Source organism: Phaseolus vulgaris, chromosome 11 (assembly GCF_051622355.1).
Source record: "Phaseolus vulgaris cultivar YP4 chromosome 11, ASM5162235v1, whole genome shotgun sequence".
Taxonomy (NCBI): domain Eukaryota; kingdom Viridiplantae; phylum Streptophyta; class Magnoliopsida; order Fabales; family Fabaceae; genus Phaseolus; species Phaseolus vulgaris.
Genome location: NC_143508.1, coordinates 7,095,458 through 7,118,353, shown reverse-complemented (window position 1 = coordinate 7,118,353; position 22,896 = coordinate 7,095,458). Strand labels below are relative to the sequence as shown.

The 22,896-nt window shown below is 31.2% G+C and overlaps 1 protein-coding gene, 1 long non-coding RNA gene and 2 pseudogenes across 3 annotated transcripts; 1 reads left to right on the top strand and 3 right to left on the bottom strand.

The window, feature by feature from the left end:
• Positions 1 to 380: 380 nt before the first annotated feature.
• LOC150023024 (uncharacterized) lies at positions 381 to 3,293 on the bottom strand. The gene is made up of 8 exons (XM_090297289.1): positions 3,289 to 3,293; positions 2,950 to 3,082; positions 1,963 to 2,805; positions 1,546 to 1,692; positions 954 to 962; positions 752 to 868; positions 597 to 677; positions 381 to 452 (listed from the first exon to the last, which is right to left on the bottom strand). The coding sequence occupies exons 1-8, from the start codon at positions 3,291 to 3,293 to the stop codon at positions 381 to 383; spliced, it is 1,407 nt and encodes a 468-aa protein (XP_090153415.1).
• Positions 3,294 to 11,599: 8,306 nt separating this feature from the next.
• Positions 11,600 to 13,348, bottom strand: LOC137810238 (fasciclin-like arabinogalactan protein 11 pseudogene; annotated as a pseudogene).
• Positions 13,349 to 16,144: 2,796 nt separating this feature from the next.
• On the top strand, positions 16,145 to 17,850 carry LOC137810248 (uncharacterized). The gene is made up of 3 exons (XR_011080859.2): positions 16,145 to 16,419; positions 16,501 to 16,548; positions 17,662 to 17,850. It is a non-coding gene; the product is annotated as an uncharacterized LOC137810248 (long non-coding RNA).
• A 3,917-nt stretch (positions 17,851 to 21,767) lies between these two features.
• LOC150023023 (fasciclin-like arabinogalactan protein 11 pseudogene) lies at positions 21,768 to 22,896 on the bottom strand (annotated as a pseudogene). Its single transcript, XR_016517767.1, has one exon. The product of XR_016517767.1 is annotated as a fasciclin-like arabinogalactan protein 11 pseudogene (transcript).

The window sequence follows — 22,896 nt, the reverse complement described above, 5'->3', positions numbered from 1 at the left end:
GACAACATACAAGCCATAGGATAAGTATATTTGCATAATCTCACTTAATAAATCTCACTTAAATCTTGATTATGGTTGAAGAATATATAAAGGGTAAGTAATTTCGTGTTCTTTCTCTAATTTGTTTTTTAAACCTATTCTTTGCTTAAAATCTCTATGATTGTTATATCTTTTACTTTTTGTTTTGGGGGTGGGTGGATAGGTTGGACTTTTTGGTGGGGAGAAAATCTGACCTGGTTTTTCTTTTCTCTCATTAAATGCTTTACTTTTGAAAAAGTACTTGAGCACATTAAATTATAGTCGTCTTTGGAGTTTGTTATTATCCTTTTTTTTTATCAGCAAAGAATAAATAAAATAAAAAGAGACACTTCAGGGGTGTCTCAACCCTTATACAAAACCCCAAAACCAAGTTTTCTAGTACCCTGCCAACCAGGAATCCGACAGACACTACACTACAGATCAAAGATAGAATTCCAGACAAGATACAGAAATACACCCAACAACTAAATACATCTGACAACTACAACATAGTCTTTGGCAACAGGTTGGAGTACCATACCCAAGTGATAAGCACAACAAACCAATACAAGGCATACCATCACAACAGCTAAACCATATCTTTGTAGCAAGCTGAGTTGTACCAAACTAAACCAAATACGAACAGCAACAACCCAATCCTATGAGGAATATGCATAAGCCAGAAAACCCCAAAAAACACTTAATAGCTTCCCAATCTGGCCACACCAGTAACCAAAAAGAACCACGTATCCTTTTGCTTCAGCTCAAACTTCATAAATATTCCAACACCAAACCGATAATCATGCATAAAGTCACTTCCTTTATCGCAGTTCAGAACAACATTCCTACCCTGCCAAAAAGAAAAGACCAAGACAACCTGCACAAACATACAATACTTTCCATACCTCAATTCAACCTTGCCAGATAGGATTTACCGATGAGACCTGCACAAAACCACACCACAACTACCAGGACAGGAAACAAAACATTAGTTAAATAAGACAAGGAATCAGTCTTTCAAATACCTCATACAACAGAGAGGTTCCAAACACCAGTCAGAGTAAGAGAAAACAACCAATTTTTCTTTTACTGTGACCCAAGACCAAATCTTTCTTTGTGCCACGGTAAAAACCTCCACTAGATCCACCTGCCCGTTCTCAAACACAACCTTATTCCTATGGTTCCAAATTTCACTCACAATACCTACCCAAATACCCCCCAACACCTGGTAACTACATGTTTCAAGCCTATAGGTTTGAACATCCTAAAATTCATTTGTGGGTCACGATGTAGCACCGAGGTGAACCCCAACCACTCTAGACACATACCCCAAATTCTTCAAGAGATTCTGCATTCAAAAAATAAATGTCTTACCGACTCTTCTTCCACACCACACAAAGGGCACCGATCACTCATCAAAGTTCTGCCGCGTCTCGAGAGATTGTCCTTCGTGGGAATGACATTACATAACACCCTCCAAGCCATAAATTGTGCTGAAGGTAAGGTGTTTAGAGACCAAAAATTCACGAATAAATCCTCATCCACTACAGACATCTCCCCCATGAGACACTTATAAGCTGCTTTCACAGATAAATCCAAGTTATCCACATCCCCCCATATCCATTTATCAGGTTTAACTCCACCCTCTCTTGTTAACCTCTTGTTATCCAACAACTGCATCAAAAGAGCAACCAAACTGGATTCCCACTAAAAAAGATTTCTTCTACACCGCAGCTTCCACGACCAAGTATTATTATTCCAAACCCCAACTTGTGAAAGAGTACAATCGGTATCTAAGGAGATTGAAAAGAGCCTAGGGAATTTATGTAATAGAGGAAAATTTTCCAACCATTTATCCTCCCAAAACCTGATTTCTTTCCCGTCTCCTACTTCCCACCGACCTCTGCCTTCAAAATCATTACCCCACCCCTCTAAGTACCATACCTTCCTAAGGTCCCTCCACCACAACGATTCCTTACAAATCTTACCTTGAGATTTTAATCCCCTCCACCCACCATACTTAGACACTAGAATATCCTTCCAAAAGCTTCTCTCTTCAGACTTAAGTCTCCAAATCCATTTCCCTAGAAGAGCCAAGTTAAACTTTTCTATATCAATGACCCCTAAACCGCCTTTATCTTTTGATTGACAAATCTTATCCCACACCACCCAAGCAATTTTCCTGTTATCTGACCCCCAATCCCACAAAAAGTTTTTTTGTATCCTTTTCACTTCCCTCATCACAGTCATCAGCATACAAAATAGGGAGACATAGAAGAGCGGTAAGGACGTAAGTACCGATTTGATAAGGCATAATCTGTCAGCCAAAGAGAGAGATTTCCCTTTCCACGCGCTCAACCTCATCCGTAACTTATTGAGCATACCTTCCCAAAAAACACACCTCTTATGGTTCCCACCTACCATCATCCCCAAGTAACTGAAAGGTGCCTTCATAATGTCGCAATTAAGGATAGAGGCAAAAATCATCGTCTGATTCATATTCACTCCCACTCCACCAACCTTACTCTTGGAATAGTTAACCTTAAGGCCAGATGCAAGTTCAAAACACTTCAGAATAGCCTTTAAAATCATAACACTTTGGATTGAGGCTTTACAGAAAAAAAACGTGTCGTCTGCATATTGCAGCATGCTCACCTTTACTTGTTTTTCCCCAACCTCAATACTTTCTAGTAGCTTCTTTTCTTCCGCCTGTCTGACTACCCAAGCAAGACCTTCAGCCGCAATTAGGAAAAGGAAAGGTGCTAAAGGATCCCATTGTCTTAGGCCCTTCAAAGGTTTAAACTCAGTTGTTGGGCTTCCATTTACCAACACAGATATTGAGGATTATTCTAAGCAGTTTTTTATCCAATCAATCCATTTATCACAGAATCCCAATCTTCCCAACATGTAGTAGATGAACTCCCAACTTACTGAGTCATATGCCTTTTCATAATCCACCTTAAACACCACACATTCTTTCTTTTTCCTTTTTACCTCCTCAAGTGTCTCGTTAGCCACTAGTACACTATCCAACAAACCCCTTCCTTCCAAGAAAGCAGACTGCCTGGGATCAATAACTTTGTTTAAAACCCTTTTTAATCTTAAAGAGAGGATTTTAGAGATAATTTTATACACGCAACCCACCAAAGAAATCGGTCTGAACTCATTCAATTGTTGTGGATTTGCAACCTTTGAGACAAGAGTAATAAAAGAAGCATTAGTGCCTTTCGGCCAACTTCCACCCTCTCCAAACCTTTGTACCGCACTCACCACATCTCCTTTTAAAATGTCCCAACAAAATTTTATAAATCCAAAATTAAAACCATCTGGTCCAGGACTTTTTATGGAGGTTTTAAAACCATGGTATTTAACGAAGTTTTAAAACCCATGGTATTTAATGAAGGTTTTTAAACACGTGGTATTTTACGGATGTTTTAAACCCATTATATTTAATGAATGTTTTTAAACTCATGGTATTTACAAAATTTTTGAAACTAATGGTATTTTACAAAGGTTCTTAAACCCATAGTATTTAACATGAGCACTAAAAGACTTTTCATGAGGTTTAAAAAAATCTCGGAGAACACATTTCCCAGGGATGGTTTAGCGAGAGAAACTATAATCCTAAATAAATGACTTAATAAAGGTTTTAACCCTGAATAATATAAAAATAAACCCCCCTTTAAAACTATTTTTTCTCGTAATACTTTCTCGGCTTTCTTTTTTGGTTTTGTATGATTTTATGAGGATGGAAAATGTATGTGAAAGAATGTTTTGCAGGAAATGGCGATGAAAGAAAACTCCATAGGCTAACACATCGTACTGAGTCCCAAAACAAAATAACAATGTATATAAAGTAACTTGCGTGTTTTAAATAACGAAATTCATAGTGAAATCCACCTGCCCCCTTACACTTTACATGAAGATGAATCGTCTTTATCAATTTTAGGCACCTTTGGGAGAGACTTAGGATTGATGAATTATGTTCTTGGCCTTGAGATTAGACAAAAATATTTTGGAATTTTTGTGATAAGAAACATATCCCAAGGATATTAAAGAAAAAGCAAGATGGAAGATTGTAATATGATAACCTTATCAATGGAGCTCAATATGAAACTCTCTAAATTTGACGGAGGAGATCAAGTGAATAACCTTATCAATGGAGCTCAATATGAAACTCTCTAAATTTGATGGAGGAGATCAAGTGAATGCAAGTCAATACCGCAGTCTAGTAGTAGGGAGTCTACGGTGTCTTGACATAGTGTTGGTATAATAAGTTGATTCATAGAGGATCTAAGAGACTTGTGCACCTAAAAAAACTATTACAAGAATTCTTCGATGCATCCTAGGAACATATCACTTTGGCTATTGTTTCTAAATTAGTTTCTTTTGGGGTTTTGTATAAGGTTGGGACACTCCTGAAGTGTCTCATTTTATTTTATTTATTCTTTGCTGAAAAATAAAAAACTAATTTATTTTGGTCTCTAAAATTGATTTCTATTTAATGATTTTCTTGTATTGAGAGAATTAGAATTTGATAAGTCTATTGTAAGACTATTTAAAGATATTGCATTCTTATTTAAAAAATACAGATGAAATAAAAAAAATTATTATTTGTTTAAAGTGATCACTCCATGACAAAGATATAGTGTTTCTTATTTTAAAATTTGAAGAACCAATAATTATTACCTTTAATTCTAGTTTTGAATGTCATTTATATTATGACTTTAAATGTAGTTTATAGTATAATATTTATGAGAGAGTATGTAAAATTTGAAAAGTCTATTTTACCACTCTTTGAAGATATTGTATTCTTATTTAAAAAATAAAAGTAAAAAAAAATATTCTCTATTTAAAGTGATCATTCCACTACAATATCATGTTTCTTATTTTAAAATTTGAATAATTAATAATTATTACCTACAATTCTAATTTTAAATGTCATTTATACGATTTTAAATTTAATTTATAATATATTATTTATGAGAGAATGTAAAATTTGGAAGTTTATTATAACTTTTGAAGATATTATATTCTTATTTAGAAAATAGCAGTAAAATAAAAATATATATATTATTTATTCAAAGTGATCACTTCCTGACAAAGAAATAGTTCATCATTAGGCTAAAACACAATTCATAAAAGAGAAGAACAAACAATTCATTGAGAAAAAAAAAAAAAAATCAAAGCCCAGATTAACATAATATTATCCTTATACAAACACTTATCCGTAACCTGTTTTAAGATATCATTTATTTCAGATGAAGTCAAGTTTTGTGTCAAATTCAGTGTCCAACACCATCCATCTAAAATGAACACGTGATAGTTAGAGAAAATCAATTTAAGGGTTGTACAACTTGCCGCCACACGTGCATCTCCAGGCTTGAGGGTAGTAGTCGTTGGGTCCGCCGGAGCCAGAGGAGGCTTGCTGGCGGCCGGCGGGTGGCGTCGTTACCAGAATTGCTTTGCAGGGCCTGCATTTCTCACACCGGTAAATGCAGATTGGTGGCCTTGACATAGGTTCAACCGTTGATGACACCAAACCTTCTCCACTCTCACTATCTACTTTATCATATCATGACATCAAATACAGTTACAAAGGTTAATGAGAGTTGAATCAATAAGAAAGAGTATATGGGTGTGAAAGAACTTCATACCCTTGCTAGAAGCACCACTACTGCTGAACCTCGGCGTGCAAAGCAAGAACAAGAACAAGACAATGCGACAAAGATGAGTTTGGCTCAGCGTGGTAAACATCTTTTCCTTCTTCTCTTTCAACAACAACAAATTCTTCCAAATAATTCAAAGCTTGTGTTGTATTCACTCTCAGCGCAGGAATTTATACAAACAAAATCTCAACGTAAAACTGTCAGTAATTTCTTATTATAAAAACGGTAAAAAAAATTCATTATTGGTTTTTTATTTAATGATTTTTTTTAATTTTTTTTTAATGGTTGTAATGATACTATGGTAGTACTTAAATTTTTTGTTAACAGTAATATTTTACTTTTGCTTTTAAATTTTTTTAAAATAAATAATTTAGTAAAGAAAACTCCGTAATCATGCAAACCTTTTACATTATTCAGAGAACGCTTCCTTAACTAACACATCGTTTTTATATCAGCAAGAAAAAAAAAGTGAAAAACAAAGGCTACTGAGTCCGAAACATATATAAAAGGAACATGCGTGTTTTAAGTTTAAGGTTTAGCTTTTATATCAGCAAGAAAAAAAATGAAAAACAATGGTTACTGAGTCCGAAACATATATAAAAGGAACATGCGTCTTTTTTAAGTTTAAGGTTTAGCGTTTAGTTTTCGTTTCGAATGACTACTCTACATTCGGACTTAGACAGAAAAGTAAAGACATTTTTTTTTAAAATACAAAGAAAAAAAGACAAAAATTTGCAGGAAAGAAATAATATAAGCCTTTAAGAAAAGCTAAAAAAAATTACAAAAATTTACATTGTTAAAAGGTGAAAATTATCCTATTTTTCTATACACATATAAAGGACACTTTATATATATTATAATAAATATTATATATATTTATATTATAATAAACATAAAATAATTACTTATAATTTTTATATCATAATAGATTATATATTAAACTTAATCGACTATATTATATATTTATATAATAACATAAATGTCTTTATATAATAATAATATCAATGTATCTATATAATAATAGTAAAAGAAAGTAAATTAGTAATATAAAAATAAAATTATGTCTTTCATATCAAAATTTATTTGAAGTTGAAATAAAAGTTTTTAATTAACTCAAATTTATAAAAAATCTCATATTTTATTATTTAAATATTTTTAAAAATAAGAATAGATTTGTAAATTTACCTCTTATATATTTTTAAGAAAATAAAAATCCCTTTATAACAATCACATTACTCACAAACTTCAATCAATTTTCTTCACATATCTATTCTAAAATACTTTAATCCAAACAATTTCACCTTTTTTACACTTTTCTCTCGATTGATTATAAATTCATTTCTTCAAATTTTCTCTCTGATCCAAAAAGAAACTTAAAAAACGAAATCCTTTGGTGCCAAATCCACCTGCCCCGTCAACTTGGCATAGTTGTTGCCACAAGTACAAGCCCTAGTCCAAGTGATACTAACTTTCCGTACATATTGATTCCCTTGGTGCCGGAGTTCTGTTTGGTGGGATTAACGTGTGAGGAATCTGAAGAAGATGAATCGTCCTTATCAGCTTTAATGGGTGTATTTAAAAATAAATAAAAAATTATTGTCACAAAATGTGAAAGTAAACTTAAGAAAGAAAAAAGTGAGGATAAAATATTGATTGATAACTTAAATAAATTTTAATCTCATAATATCACTTTAATAGATAAAGGAACAATTTATTTTGAACTAGACCCCTTTCATGTCCATTGTAATTTAAAAGAGGTTACTTTTGATTGATGTTGTTCTTAGTGTATATAGTAAGTATTGTGTCAAAATATGAGTTGACTCTATTCCTTGTGAATGTTCATCTATTTATAAATTTTTATGGGTTTGGATCTTCACTTTTCCAGGTTTTTAATGTAGCATATCGTAGTCTTATGTCAAAATTTGAATATCATGTATGTATAATCAGAGTATTTTGTACTATAATAAAGGTTTAGGTAATATAATCAGAAATATTGTACGATTAAATCAATGCATTAATGGAGCTAGCATATTATGTATATGATAGAGATATTATATGATAAAATCAATATAATTAAAGAAATCGAGATATTGTGTCCAAAAATCAAATTACGGGAAAACATATTAATTGTGTGTTAACAAAATTGATTCTCATAATATTCCCGTAAACCTTGGTTAATTCACTATAAGAAAATCATTAAATAGAAACTAATTTTAGAAATCAATATAGTTACTTACTATTTGATTAAATTAGATACAATTTTATAAACTAAAAAAGCTATTGGTATCAAAGTAGTTTCTATTATTAATAAAAATTTATAAAATGGTTTCTAAATTGATATCTAACTATTAGCTACCAAGATTTTAGCTACTTAGTATTTTACATTCTAAATTAGTCTATATTAGTCTTTTAGTTTTAGAGTCTAATTTAAAATTTAAAATATTAGTCGCTAAAACTTAGGTAGTTAATTTAGGTACAAATTTAGAAACCATTTTATAAATTTTTATTAATAATATAGAGAGACCACTTTAGATATGAATAATTTTTTAGTCTCTAAATTAGTATCTAATTTAGTTAATATAGTGACTAATTATTTTTTGTCCCTAAATTTGGTTACTATTAATGATTTTTTTAGTAGTGATTTTACTTAGTCATGGGCCACCTTGATCATTATATGGAAGGTTCATCAGATTTTGGATTATAAGTTCATAACCCTAGCCTATTACCATTTTGGGTGGCGCATATGTACTAATTTTTTTTTATTGCAGTTAGTAAGGTAAAAGTTGAACTAAGAAACAAACGGTAAAGATTAAAAAAGAGTATAGTAGATGCTAGCACGGATACAATTATACTTACTTCAATGAAATTATTTGATAGGAAATGGAACCTTTTTTTTCAATATCGCACCTAAGAGATATTTTTTTTGTTTCTCCCGGACATTAATAAATTGATTATTTTTAGATAATAGTAGATATAAACAACACTAAACGATAAATGGTTTTCCAAACCAAAGTTTAATTGAATTATTTATTTATTTTTGTTGTATAAATTAAATTAATCTTTTGTTGTATAAATTAACTTATTTTTTTGTTGTATTCTAAATTAATTTTCTTAAAGTTTAATTTAAGTTTATTAAATATTTAAAATATATATTAAGGAAATGATTAATTAAATATCTAGTAAATTTAGTGATTTATGTATTTTTGAAAGAATTTATAAAAATATAAATTTATATGTAATATTTTTTAATTATATCTTGACTTAAATTAATTTTTATATATATGTAGGGGTTTGCGTCGGCCAACTGACGCAAAATTTGTTTCCACCTATGCGTTTTTTTACCCTCTTCGCATTTTGCCAGTGCCCATTCTTCGCATTTCGTTGCCCCCACCCTGTAATGCCTCTGTCTTGCTGCCACTAATCCAGTATTGTTCACCGCCAGTGTGTTCCTACTTCTCCGGTTCTTCTTTTCTCTTCTCTTATTTTGTTCTTCTTCTCCATTTCAGCTTTCACTTCGTCGCAACCCTTACTGCCTCCGTTGCCGCCTTCCAATGCCCTTTGTTGCCCAGTCCCGCCTCCATCACCTGCCAGTTGTCTTCTTTCTCCCTATCTTATCTTCTTTGTATGTTGATAGTCGTCGTTTTGCTATCAAATTAATATGATTCCAGTGTAGACTTGTCCAATGCTAGAAAGATGATAGTATAAAAGTGGTCAGATGATTCCAAGTCGTCTCCCAAAGAATCTAATAATGAGTCCAGTTAACAAAATTCAAAACTTATCTGCAAGCAATAAGGATTAGCAATAACAATAATAATAAAATGGAATTGTGATTAATAAACAGGAAAAAATAGATAATGATTTAAACCAGTTTTCCAGGAGATTAGACTATTAAAACAATTGCTATAGAGAATTTAGTTTCTAAATTGGTATCTAATTTAGATAACAATAATTTTTTTTAGTTTCTAATATGGTATATAATTTTGTCAATATAACAACTAATTAATTTTGGTTTCTAAAATAGATTTCTATTTAATTATTTTCTTGTAGTGAGAGAATGTAGAATTGAGAAGTCTATTGTAAGACTATTTAAAGATACTGCATTCTTATTTAAAAAATACCAGTGAAATAAATAAAAAAATCTCAGTTTAAAGTGATCACTCCACGACAAAAATACAGTGTTTTTTATTTTTAAATTTGAATAACCAATAATTATTACCTTTAATTCTAGTTTTGAATGTCATTTTTCTTATGATTTTAAATGTAATTTATATAGTATAATACTTATCAAAGAGAATATAAAATTTGAAAAAGTAAAAAAAACTCTTTGAAGATATTGTATTATTTATTTAAAAAAATAGCAGTAAAATAAATAAAAAATATTCTTTATTTAAAGTGATCAATCCACAATCGAAATTTTTTATTTTAAAATTTGAATAATCAATAATTATTACATTTAGTTTTAGTTTTAAATGTTTTTTTATATAATTTATAACACATTTACGAGAGATTATTATAATTCTATTTAAAGATATTGTATTTGGAAACAACAATAAAATATATATATATATATATATATATATATATATATATTCTTTGTTCAAAGTAATCACTCTAGGACAAAGAAACAGTTCATCATTAGGCTAAAACACAATTCATAAAACAGAAGAGAAAACAATTCATTGCTGAGAAAAAGGAAAATCGAAGCCCAGATTAACATAATATTATACTTTTACAAACACTTATCCGTAACCTGTTCTAAGATATCATTTATTTCAGATGAAGTCAAGTTTTGTGTCAAATTCAGTGTCCAACACCATATATCTAAAATGAATACGTGATAGTTAGAGAAAATCAATTTAAGGGTCGTACAACTTGCCGTCACACGTGCATCTCCAGGCTTGAGGGTAGTAGTCGTTGGGTCCGCCGGAACCAGAGGCGGTTTGCTGGTGGGCGGCGGGTGGCGTCGTTACTAGAACTGCTTTGCAGGGCCTGCATTTCTCACACCGGTAAAAACAGATTGGTGGCCTTGACATAGGTCCAACCGTTGATGACACCAAACCTTCTCCACTTTCACTATCTGCTTTATCATATCATCACATCAAATACAGTTACAAAGGTTAATGAGAGTTGAATCAATAAGAAAGAGTATATGGGTGTGAAAGAACTTCATACCCTTGCAAGAAGCACCACTACTGCTGAACATCGGCGTAAAAAGCAAGAACAATAACAAGACACTGCGACAAAGATGAGTTTGGGTGAGCGTGGTAAACATCTTTCCCTTCTTCTCTTTCAACAACAACAAATTCCTCCAAATAATTCAAAGCTTGTGTTATTCACTCTCAGCGCAGAAATTTATACAAACAAAATCTCAACGTAAAACTGTTAGTGATTTCTTAATGAAGGTCACTCTAAAAACCTTCTAATTTTTTTAGTAATATTCCTATTTTTAAAGAAAAATATTATAAAAACGGTAAAAAAAAATTGCTTTTATTTAAATTATTTTTTTAATTTTTATTTAATGATTGTAATGATACTAATTGATGATGATATGGTGTACTTAATTTTTTTTGTTAAAAGTAATATTTTACTTCTGTTTTTAAATTTTTTTAAAATAAATAATTTAGTAACATTTAGTAAAGAAAACTCCATAAGCATGCAAACCTTTTACATTAGAAAAATATAGTTTGACAATGCTTAGATATGAGTGATTGTATAAAAAATATGAGTTGGGAATATTTACTATGCATTATTCAGATAACGCTTCCTAGGCTAACACATCGATTTTTACGAGAAAGAAAAAAAATGAAAAACAATGGCTGTCTGAAACAAAATAGCAACGTATATATAAAAGCAACATGCGTGTTTTAAAGAACGACATTCATAGCTGCGAAATCCACCTGCCCCCGTCAACTTCACATAGTTGTTGCCACAAGTGCAAGCCCTAGTCCAAGTGATACTAACTTTCCGTACACACTGTTTTTGTCGGTGCCGGAGTTCTGTTGGGTGGGATTAACGTGTGAGGAATCTGAAGAAGATGAGTCGTCCTTATCAGCTTTAGGCACCTTTGTTGCGTCAGTAGAAGGTTATGGGGGAGCCTTTGCAGGTGCTTTAGCAACAGTAAAAAAGTCCAAAGGAAGAAGCACCTTACCCACCTTGTAAATAGCGAGCCACTTATCCGTATATATATACAATGCCAGTGATGGTGGTGTTAACCTCACCGGTTGAGATGTTCACACTCCCTCCGTAACTTATCACATTCAGTTCCACTTTTCCAGGTTTAGCCCCTGCAAGGGTTCTCACTGGGTTGGTTAGAGTATCAAAGTTGGATCTAGAAACATAGTCTGAAAGAACATGGAACTGTAAGAGCTCTAGCTTTTGGCCATCAGAAAGAGAGTTGAGGAAGCCTGCTTTGAGTTCAGAGAAGGAACTGTCATCAGGTGCAAGAATGGTGATGCCACCTGATTTAGTAGTGAGGAGCTGTGCATTGAGTTGGTTGATCAATTGGGTGGTTTTCATGAGGCGGATTAGGATGTTGAATGACTTGCCCTGCCTCAGGATTCCAACAATGTCAAGAGCTGCAGTGTCAGGAGTGGCATCACTTGGGGACTGTGGCAATGAGGAACCAATGACTGTTTAGGAGCTCACTAATAAGTGTCTAATTCCACTAATATTTTAGTGAGTGATAAGTCACTAATTTCAATAATATTTCATATTAAAATATAGATACTTATAAAGATTTATTGTTAATTTACGTATAAAATCATCTTTAATTTATTAATTTATATCTTTTTAAATTTTGTATGAGTTTTATTTGAATAAGAATATTTTATTCGCAAATTTGGTGTTAATTGTAAATTTATAGAGAGGATTGAGAGAATGGAAGGTACTAGAAGTATGCGTGGCTAATTCTACACTTTGGGATTGGGAGTAATCTGCTCAAACTCTTATGTATTGAGGTGATATCTTATATATTAATATTCAATTCTTGATTGATTATTGGTATTGTTGTTTTACTTTTAATTTTTCGTGACAAATTGAGAATCTTAAATCTGTCTGGAAGGTATTTTTAGGATTCGGACCTAAACAACATATTTGAGTGTGTTAGGAATAGACTTGAAATGTTAATTGTTATTAAACGTCTGAGCTTCGTTATAAGTTGTTTTTATAATTATGGGAGAGATCGATAGTTAGGGGACATTCTTAAGGATTCTATATGCGAGGAATCGATATAAATGATTTTTATATGGACATCAATTTCAATCAAAGAACTTAATATTGACATGCTAATCAAAATACATGAGAGTGCGAGAGATGAAACCTAATCCCTATTTTTCCAATTGAAACAACTAATTATTTGTTTGTTTTCTTATTAATCATCGCAAACACAACCACTCTCAATACACTTTTAATTGTTTTGTTCTATATTTAGCGATTATTGTACTTGATAATTCATTGTTTCTTGTGGGATCGATATTCGTCCTTAGGATAATTTTTACTTCTGACAAAGTGGTGCACTTGCCATAAAAAGTCATCAGTGGGGTAGGGGTAGGTTGAACTGGTTTTAGAGGGGCAGAAGCTAGTGATAATTGGGCTAAAGTGGTGGTGGAATACAAAAATGAAACTAAGAGTGGCAGTGTGGAGAAACCAAATTGTTTAATCATTTTTGTCTTGTTTGATGAAGGTTTAAATTATACTTGGAAGGAATGAAAATTATATTGGGAATGATTACTTGATATATTAACGATATGGTGATGACTTTTATAGAGGAAATCCGGCTGTGGTAGACAATGGTAGGTTGGTGAAAGGCTTTATTATACAACCTTAGTTTGTGTTTGGATTGGGGAGAAGATTTGATGGAGTGGATTTGAAGTGATTTGAGAGAAAAATGTAAAGAAAGTGAGGTTGTTTGGATTAAAATATGTTAGAGTGGATTTGTAAGGAAAGTTTATTGAAATTTGTTAGTGATATGATTGTTGTAAGGAGATTTTTAATTTTTTTTAAATGTGTAAAATATATTTTTACAAATTTACCTTTATCTTTAAAAATATTTGAATAATAAAATATAATATTTTTTTTATATAGATTTAAGTTAATTAAAATATTTGATGTAAAAAATATTTATTTTTATTGAATAATTTTTTTATTATAAATACATTAAAAAAAATATTTTTCTCAAATCAAATTAATTTTTTTTTATTATTGATATTATTATTTAATAAATTTATTTTAATTATTATTAAACATGTAACTTATTTTTATATTTTTATTATTGTTTATAATTTATTATTATTGTTGTAATATATATATAATGTTATTTTATATATATAAAATTTAAATTTTTTATATAAGTTAATTAAATTAAATTTATTTATTTTATTAAGTGTTCAATATTAAAATTATTTAAAAAAATTATCATACAAATTTTTGAAAGAATTGAAAAATGTAGAAAAATAATAATTGAGTAAATAAAATAATACGTACTTAAATTTATAAATGTTATATAAAATTTAAAATATGCATAAATTTAGGGATATAAAAATGTAAAATTTAATGGATATATTTAAAAATAAAATAAAAATCAATTATTGTCACAAAATATAAAAGTAAACTTAAGAAAAGAAAAAAGTGAGGATAAAATCATTGATTGGTAACTTAAATAAAGTTTAATCTCATAATATCTCTGCAATGGATAAAGAAATAATTTATTTTGAACTAGACCCCTTTGATGTCCATTGTAATTTAAAAGAGGTTACTTCTAAGGGTTGATGTTGTTCTCAATGTATATAGTAAGTATTATGCTAAATATGAGTAGAGTTTATTCCTTGTGAGTGGTCATCTATTTATAAATCTTTATGCACTTGATCTTTGACACTGGCTTTTCCAGGTTTTTAATGTGGCATATCACAGTCTTATGTCAAAATTTGAATATCATTAATCAGGGTATTTTGTACTATAATCAGAGTTTAGGTAATATAATTAGAAGATATTGTATGATTAAATCAATGCATTAATGGAGCTAGGGTATTATGTATATGACAGAGATATTATATGATAAAATCAGTATAATTAAAGAAATCAAGAAATTGTGTCCAAAAATCAAATTACGTGAAAACATATTAATTGTGTTAACAAAATTGATTCTCATAATATATTTATCCATTAATAATATTACACTTCAGGGGTGGTCCAACCCTTTTAAAAACACACATACAATTATTAATAATATTTTTGTAAACCTTGGTTAATTCACTACAAGAAAATCATTAAATAGAAACTAATTTTGGAAACCAATATAATTAGTTACTATTTGATTAAATTAGATACAATTTTATAAACTAAAAAAACTATTGGTATCTAAAGTAATTTTTATTATTCATAATAAAATGGTTTCTAAATTAGTATTTAACTATTAGATACCAAGATTTTGGCTACTTAGTACTTTATATTTTAAATTAGTCTCTATTAGTCTTTTAGAGTCTAATTTAAAATTTAACATATTAGTCGCTAAAACTTAGGTAACTAACTTAGGTACAAATTTAGAAACCATTTTATAAATTTTTATTAATATAATAGAGAGACCACTTTAGATATGAATAATTTTTTAATCCCTAAATTAATACATAATTTAGTTAATATAGTGACTAATTATTTTTTGTCTCTAAATTTGGTTACTATTTAATGACTTTTTTTGTACTGATTTTACTTAGTCATGGGTCACATTGATCATTATATGGAAAGTTCATCAGATGTTGGATTATAAGTTCATAACCCTAGCCTATTGCCATTTTGGGTGAAGCATATGTACTAATTTTTTTTTATTACAGTTAGTAAGGTAAGAGTTGAACTAAGAAATAGATTGTAAAAGTTAAAAAAGGGTATAGTAAATGCTAACATAGATACAATTATACTTACTTCAATGAAATTATTTGATAGGAAATGGAACCTTATTTTCAATATCACACCTAAGAGTTATTTTTTTTGTTTCTCCCGGACATTAATAAATTGATTATTTTTAGATAATAGTAGATATAAACAACACTAACGATAAATGGTTTTTCAAACCAAAGTTTAATTGAATTATTTATTTATTTTTGTTGTATAAATTAAATTAATATTTTGTTGTATAAATTAAATTATTTTTTTTTCTATAAACTAAATTATTTTTTTTAAAGTTTTATTTAAGTTTATTAAATATTTAAAATATTACAAAAATGGTGAATTAAATATCTATTAAATTTAGAGATTTATGTAATTTTGAAAGAATTTATAAAAATATAAATTTATATGTAATATTTGTTAATTATATCTTGAGTTAAATTAACTTTTATATATATGTAGGGGTTTGTGTCGGCCAATCGATGCAAAATTTGTTTCCACCTATTCCACGCATACATTGTGCTATATAAATAGCACATTTCGTTGCCTGCGAGCCCTCATTTTCTCCTATTTTCCAAATTAAGAAACCTAATTTTTTAACTCTTTTGCATTTCGCTGACCCCTTTGCAGTGTCTACTCTTCGCATTTCGTTGCCCCCACCTTGTAGTGCCTCTGTGTCGCTGCCACTAATCCAGCATTGTTCACCGTCGGTGTGCTCTTTCTTCTCCGGTTGTCTTCTCTTCTCTTATTTTGTTCTTCTTCTTCATTTCAACTCTCACTTTGTCGTGTCCCTCACTGCCTCCGCTGCCGCCTTCCAATGCCCTTCGCTGCCCAGTCCCACCTTCATCACCCGTCGGTTGTCTTCTTTCTCCCTTTATCTTCTCTTCTTTGTATGTTATATTTTTTCTTAACTTGTTTTTGTTGTTCTTCATTTCAGTTCCAAAGTGTCTTCATCGTCGTTGTTCCACCATGTCCAATTTCTAAAGTACAATTTTATTTTATGGTTTATTTTAATTTTAAGTTTTATTTTATGTATTAATATTCACTTTAAATGATTGGATGACTAAAATTATCTAAATGACTTTGTTTACCTATTTGAATGATTTTTGTAAATGTGGGGATTTGTTATTCTGTCACTACAAGAAAATCATCAAATAGAAATCAATTTTTTAGAAACCAAAATAATTAGTTGCAATAGTAACTAAATTAGAGACCATTTTAGAAACTAAAACAAAAATTGGTTTCCAAATTAGTTTCTATTATTTTCTATTATTGTTAAATAGTTTCTAAATTGGTATCTAATTAGCAACCAATGTTTTATCTACCAATTATTTAGTTTCTAAATTTAGTCTCTAAAACCTTGGTTGCTAATTAGAGACCAATTTAGAAACTATTTAACAATAATAGAAAATAATAGAAACTAATTTAGAAACCAATTTTTGTTTTAGTTTCTAAAATGGTCTCTAATTCAGTTACTATTACAACTAATTATTTTGGTCTCTAAAAATTGGTTTCTATTTCATGATTTTCTTGTAGTGTGTACTGTGCACTTGGTTGGGGATATATTATTCTGATTGTTACAAGTAAAAATGGCTAGAACAAAAAATATATTTTTTTTAAAATCATTAATGTGTCTGGCCAAGCTCACGCAAAAAATAAATAAAAAATTTTGCTTTCATTTATGCATTGCCCAAGCCTGCGTAAGTTTTTTTTTTCCTTTTTTTTAAAGTTTTGCGTCGGTTTGACCCACGCATGGGCCCGATTACGTCGGCTTTTACGTTGGAGTAGCCAATGATATTCATGTCCGCTTTGCGTTGGCTTAGCCCATGCGTCGCTTGTGCTGGCCTACAAAAAAATGACTTGGCTTCCACGAATTTTTCATCCAATGCTTGGCCGACATCTAACGTTTAGTCGTCGATTTTGATTGTCTTGCGTTCGTTCTTGACCTTCAAAGTGCAATGTTTTTCTTGTTATTGCACTTTATATGCCTAACAATTGTGACATAGTTGTAAACATTCATTTTTTTTTCTTTGGATATTGAAGTGTTAATTAAAATAGGACTCTTACTCGGTGATTGACTTAAAAATTATGTTTTTAGCATATCATCCGCGGAAGACTCCAGTATTAGACAATGTCATTGCCTGATGAAAGGGAGTTGAAGACCATTTAGTAGTGATGTAAACTATCTATTGCAGATATTTATTAGGCTTAATTGTCTTGGTGATTTTTTTGTTATTTTCATAGTTACATAGATACAATTATGTATATAGACAATACACTATTTTGTTTGAGATTCTTAGTATATAAAATCTTTTGGTATTAATAAAAGTGTTTTCTTTCAATCATGTTCTTATATTTTTATTGTTTGTTATTGTTGCAAACTCAATAATTGACGTTGTTTGTGGAAAAAAAAAGTCAAGAAGTTGAAGACATGATTACCAGATATTGAGAAATTTTTAGGGATAACGACTTTGGATTGTGGAGAATCAAGATAAAGGTCATCTTGATAACAAGGTTGTACCCATGCTCTGAAGGGTAAGACCAGCATGCTAATGTATACGTTAGGAGAAGGCTAACATAATCAACAAAGCCAAAAGTGACGTAATTTTATATCTTGATGATAAGACATTGAAGGAAGTCTCTAAAGAGAAATTTGTGGCATCGATGAGGGATGAAACTTGAGTCATCAGTGATGATTTTATCTACTACCTAGACATAACACATTTACATAAGGGGTGAACACTTTGTAAGGAGGTTAGAATCGAAAAGATAAACTTGAAGGAGAATTTCACATATGTATTTACAAAGTCTTTACCAAGATGAAAGTTCAAACGATGCTTGTAGCGGATTAATTTTCATTTCAGGACAAAGAAAAATGATGATAAGAGTTCTTCTATAATTTGAAGTCAAGGTGAAGAAGTGTGATAATTTATAAATCATGTTCAACGGACTATTTGCTGGAGAGCTTAGTCAAACAATGTCATGGTCTAATGGTAAGTAGCAAAAGGTCATCTAGAGCCTCTCTAGCATCTATAGTAAATATTTATTAAGCTTAATTGTTTTAATTATTTTGTGTTATTTTCTTAGTTTATGTTGTACATATAAAAACCATTATGTGTATGGATTGTACACTATTTTGTGTGAAACTCTTTGTTTATAAAACCTTTTATTGTTAATAAAAGTTATTTTTCATTCTTGTTTTTGTGTTTTTCTTACTTATTTATTGTGCAAACCCAAAAGTTATATATTTTTTTTCAGGTATTGTATATAAGTTATTTGAATATGAATGTGCAAAGGAAAAGATTGGTGAATGTTTTTATTTTAAATTAATATTTATAAAATAAATTATTAGGATATTAAATTTATATACATGAAGTTAAACTTTATGTAAAATGATTTATCTATCTAATTCAAGTAATTATGAAACATGTGAATTTGATAAAAGAAAGATGTGTGGGAGACATTGTGACTTTTCATACCGAGGTGTGAAAGAATGACATGTAGCAGTTGTGTTATATTGATTAAAGCTTTGCTCCAAAAACAATTTTCACTTACCTATCAGGGAAAATTGCTGCATCAATCATGATTGGTGGTGAGAGATATATGCAGTTGAGTTGGCAGTGATATGAGGGCAGAACGAAAGTATTGTTGTTAAGAGATGTGAACATATGCACCTATATTGCTACCATGTTTCATAGGAATATCATCTTACATCAATTGGATGTGTGGAATTCATCTATGGAAATCTGGCTTGAAAGGTGCATGACCACTCTTTATACTGTCTGTATATTTACATCAAGAAAATTGTTGTCACTGAGTCTTAGTGAGAGGTGTTTGATTGTCTTGGGAAATTTATATTATTAAAAATTTAGATACTAATTGTACTGGGCTAAGAGATTGGACCGAAAGCAAGGTGTACTAAGCCGACCGAAAGCAAGGTGTACTAAGCCGACCGAAAGCAAGGTGTACTAAGCCGACCGAAAGTAAACTAAATAACGAAAGAAATAAAATAGAATGGAAATTATTATTAAGCAAAAGCCCATGAAACGGGGCCCAAATATGTAGGTATGTATAGTAAATGTTTAATACAAAAAGAAAAGGCCCAAATAACTTCTGGGCCCAATAAAAGAGTAGTATAAATAGAGGGTCATCCTGAGAGGTGAGGGAGGTTGAATTCATTTTAATATCCTGTAAAACTGAATCTAACTTTGGCATCGGAGCACCTTTCAGGTACGCACACCCATCTGTGAGAGGATGCCGAGACCAAAAACCGAAAGATCGAATGGAGTAAATTAAAGTTGACCGGGAAGTGTCAGTCAAGCAATTCAATAAAACGTGAAAGATTTTCAAACCAAATACAAACCAAGAACGAGTAAGCCGAAAGATCACACCGAGAAGGGAGTCCGGAAGCGAAGGCCGAGAGGTCAACAGGGGGAAGACGAAGACAATTTGTTTCTAGGTCCTTGTAAGAACACTAATTATTTAAATTTTAAAATTGGTATTAAAATCTCGATACCTAATTAGATATTAGTTTATAAACTATTTATTAATAATATAAATTAATTTATACATTAATAAATTTTTTAAAAATAATATTATTTTTTATTTTTAAAATTAGTTTTTATTTAATAATTTTTTTTAGTAGTGAAAATTATTATTGTATTTTGGTGCATAATAGTTATTCTTATGTTCGGAAGATGTACAATAGAAGCCTCTTCATTCCTCATTTAAAAAAATGTTTACCAAAAACTATCTTAAATAAATATTCAATATTTTTTTCAAAATTGGGTACCTTACAAATTTTGATTTTAGTATCTAATGTTAACCTTTCTACTCTTCACGTGGTACATGTTTAGGAAAATTTGAAAATGACGGAAGTCATATTGATGATTGTACTGGGCCAAGAGATTGGACCGAAAGCAAGGTGTACTAAGCCGACCGAAAGCAAGGTGTACTAAGCCGACCGAAAGTAAACTAAATAACGAAAGAAATAAAATAGAATGGAAATTATTATTAAGCAAAAGCCCATGAAACGGGGCCCAAATATGTAGGTATGTATAGTAAATGTTTAATACAAAAAGAAAAGGCCCAAATAACTTCTGGGCCCAATAAAAGAGTAGTATAAATAGAGGGTCATCCTGAGAGGTGAGGGAGGTTGAATTCATTTTAATATCCTGTAAAACTGAATCTAACTTTGGCATCGGAGCACCTTTCAGGTACGCACACCCATCTGTGAGAGGATGCCGAGACCAAAAACCGAAAGATCGAGTGGAGTAAATTAAAGTTGACCGGGAAGTGTCAGTCAAGCAATTCAATAAAACGTGAAAGATTTTCAAACCAAATACAAACCAAGAACGAGTAAGCCGAAAGATCACACCGAGAAGGGAGTCCGGAAGCGAAGGCCGAGAGGTCAACAGGGGGAAGACGAAGACAATTTTTTTCTAGGTCCTTGTAAGAACAATGATGATAATAAATAATTTAAAGATCAAAAGATATATTTAAAATTATTTGAAGAATAAGTTATAAGAGCTACATAATATCATATATAAGAAATGCAAATTGTTCTAGGTTGAGGATGTCTAGGTGTTTTATCTGTATAGTCTCATTTCTACTGATTCTCGTTGATAATGTCGTAAAATCTTCAATCTTCAGTGGTTGATGAGGATGAGATATTTATAAAAGATAATTTGATGATTAAGATCGGTACAAGGTACTGAGAGTTAATAAATATTGTTCAATATGTACTTTTGTTTTGATTGGTGTGGATCATGTGAGCTTAGGTCTCGAGATTATTACAAGTTATCGAGTTAAGTAACATTTAATGTTGTGATACATTAATCATATTATGTTAAAGGACATTGCCTCTGTATAAATTATATCAATCACAGGTATGTATTCGGTCATTGATCTTGACCGATACCCCTATGTAACATATGCTCGACAAGGTCTTAAATCTACTCAGAAGAGAAAAATTCAATCTTTTTCGGAAGAGTGGAATATTTTGCACTCCAATGCAACCATTATTTGTTTATATTAGGCGAATCTTCTTTTTCAACTTTCTTTGATTACCAAACCTTACAACTAGTAATTGCTTAACCTTTTCAAATGTGCTCAATGAATTGGAGACATAGACAAGACATAATTTCTATTAATTTCTTCTTCAGAAGACATAATTTAGCTTGGAAAAAACCACTGAAGAAATCATAAATCAAAAGAAAAACACTTAAATTTAGAGGGACACAACAATCAGTCAAATTACAAATACTCTATCGGATGATTCGCCACTACAGTGTTCACTCCTTTCTCACAATCATAGCACTCTTGAATATTAACTGAATGGTATGTAATGCCATGGATTTTAGTAAATTCCTCAAATCCAATTCTTGTTTAAGAAGACAATGCAGTCACTACAACTAGTCCAAGAACAAGGGACACCCACTTTCCATTCATATGGATTTTCTCAGTGCCAGAGTTATCGTTTGTGGGATTAGTCTGAGATGATTCTGAGGAATCTGGGGATAATGGCTCCTTATCCGCTTTAGGAGACCTTGCAGATGGTTCTGGTGCCAAAGAGGGTGCCTTTGCAGGTGCTTTGGCAACAGCAAAGAAGTCCATAGGAAGAAGAACCTTTCCCACCTTATAAATAGCAAGATGCTTATCCGTATATACAATGCCTGTGATGGTGGTGTTAACCTCACCTGTTGAGATGTTCACACTTCCTCCGTAACTTATCACATTCAGTTCCACTTTTCCAGGTTTAGCCCCTGCAAGGGTTCTCACTGGGTTGGTTAGAGTATCGAAGTTGGAGCTAGACACATAGTCAGAAAGAACATGGAACTGTAAGAGCTCGAGCTTTTGGCCATCAGAAAGAGAGTTTAGGAAGCCTGCTTTGAGTTCAGAGAAGGAACTGTCATCAGGTGCAAGAATGGTGATGCCACCTGATTTAGTAGTGAGGAGCTGTGCATTGAGTTGGTTGATCAATTGGGTGGTTTTCATGAGGCGGATTAGGATGTTGAATGACTTGCCCTGCCTCAGGATTCCAACAATGTCAACAGCTGCAGTGTCAGGGGTAGAATCACTTGGTGACTGTGGCAATGAGGGAACCAATGGTTTAGGGGCTGCAGCTGGTGGTGTAGGGATAGGTTGGGGTGGCTTTAGAGGGGAAGCAGCTGGTGCTAACTGGGCTAAAGTGATGGTGAAAAACAAAGATGAAAGTAGCACTGCTAGTGAGAAGGACAAGACACGTTGCTTCTTCATCATTTTGGTTAAATGAAGGTTTGGATGATATTGGAAATGATAGGAATTGTAATTGCAGTGTGCAGTTGATGAGTTG

What these genes read in the sequence shown, in the direction of transcription:
- LOC150023024 (XM_090297289.1), bottom strand. An exon ending in ATGAAAAGGCATATGACTCA is followed by an intron (nt 2,806 to 2,949) that starts GTAAGTTGGGAG and finishes AAACCTTTGAAG; the next exon opens with GGCCTAAGACAATGGGATCC. An exon ending in GGTGGAGGGACCTTAGGAAG is followed by an intron (nt 1,693 to 1,962) that starts GTATGGTACTTA and finishes CTTTTGATGCAG; the next exon opens with TTGTTGGATAACAAGAGGTT.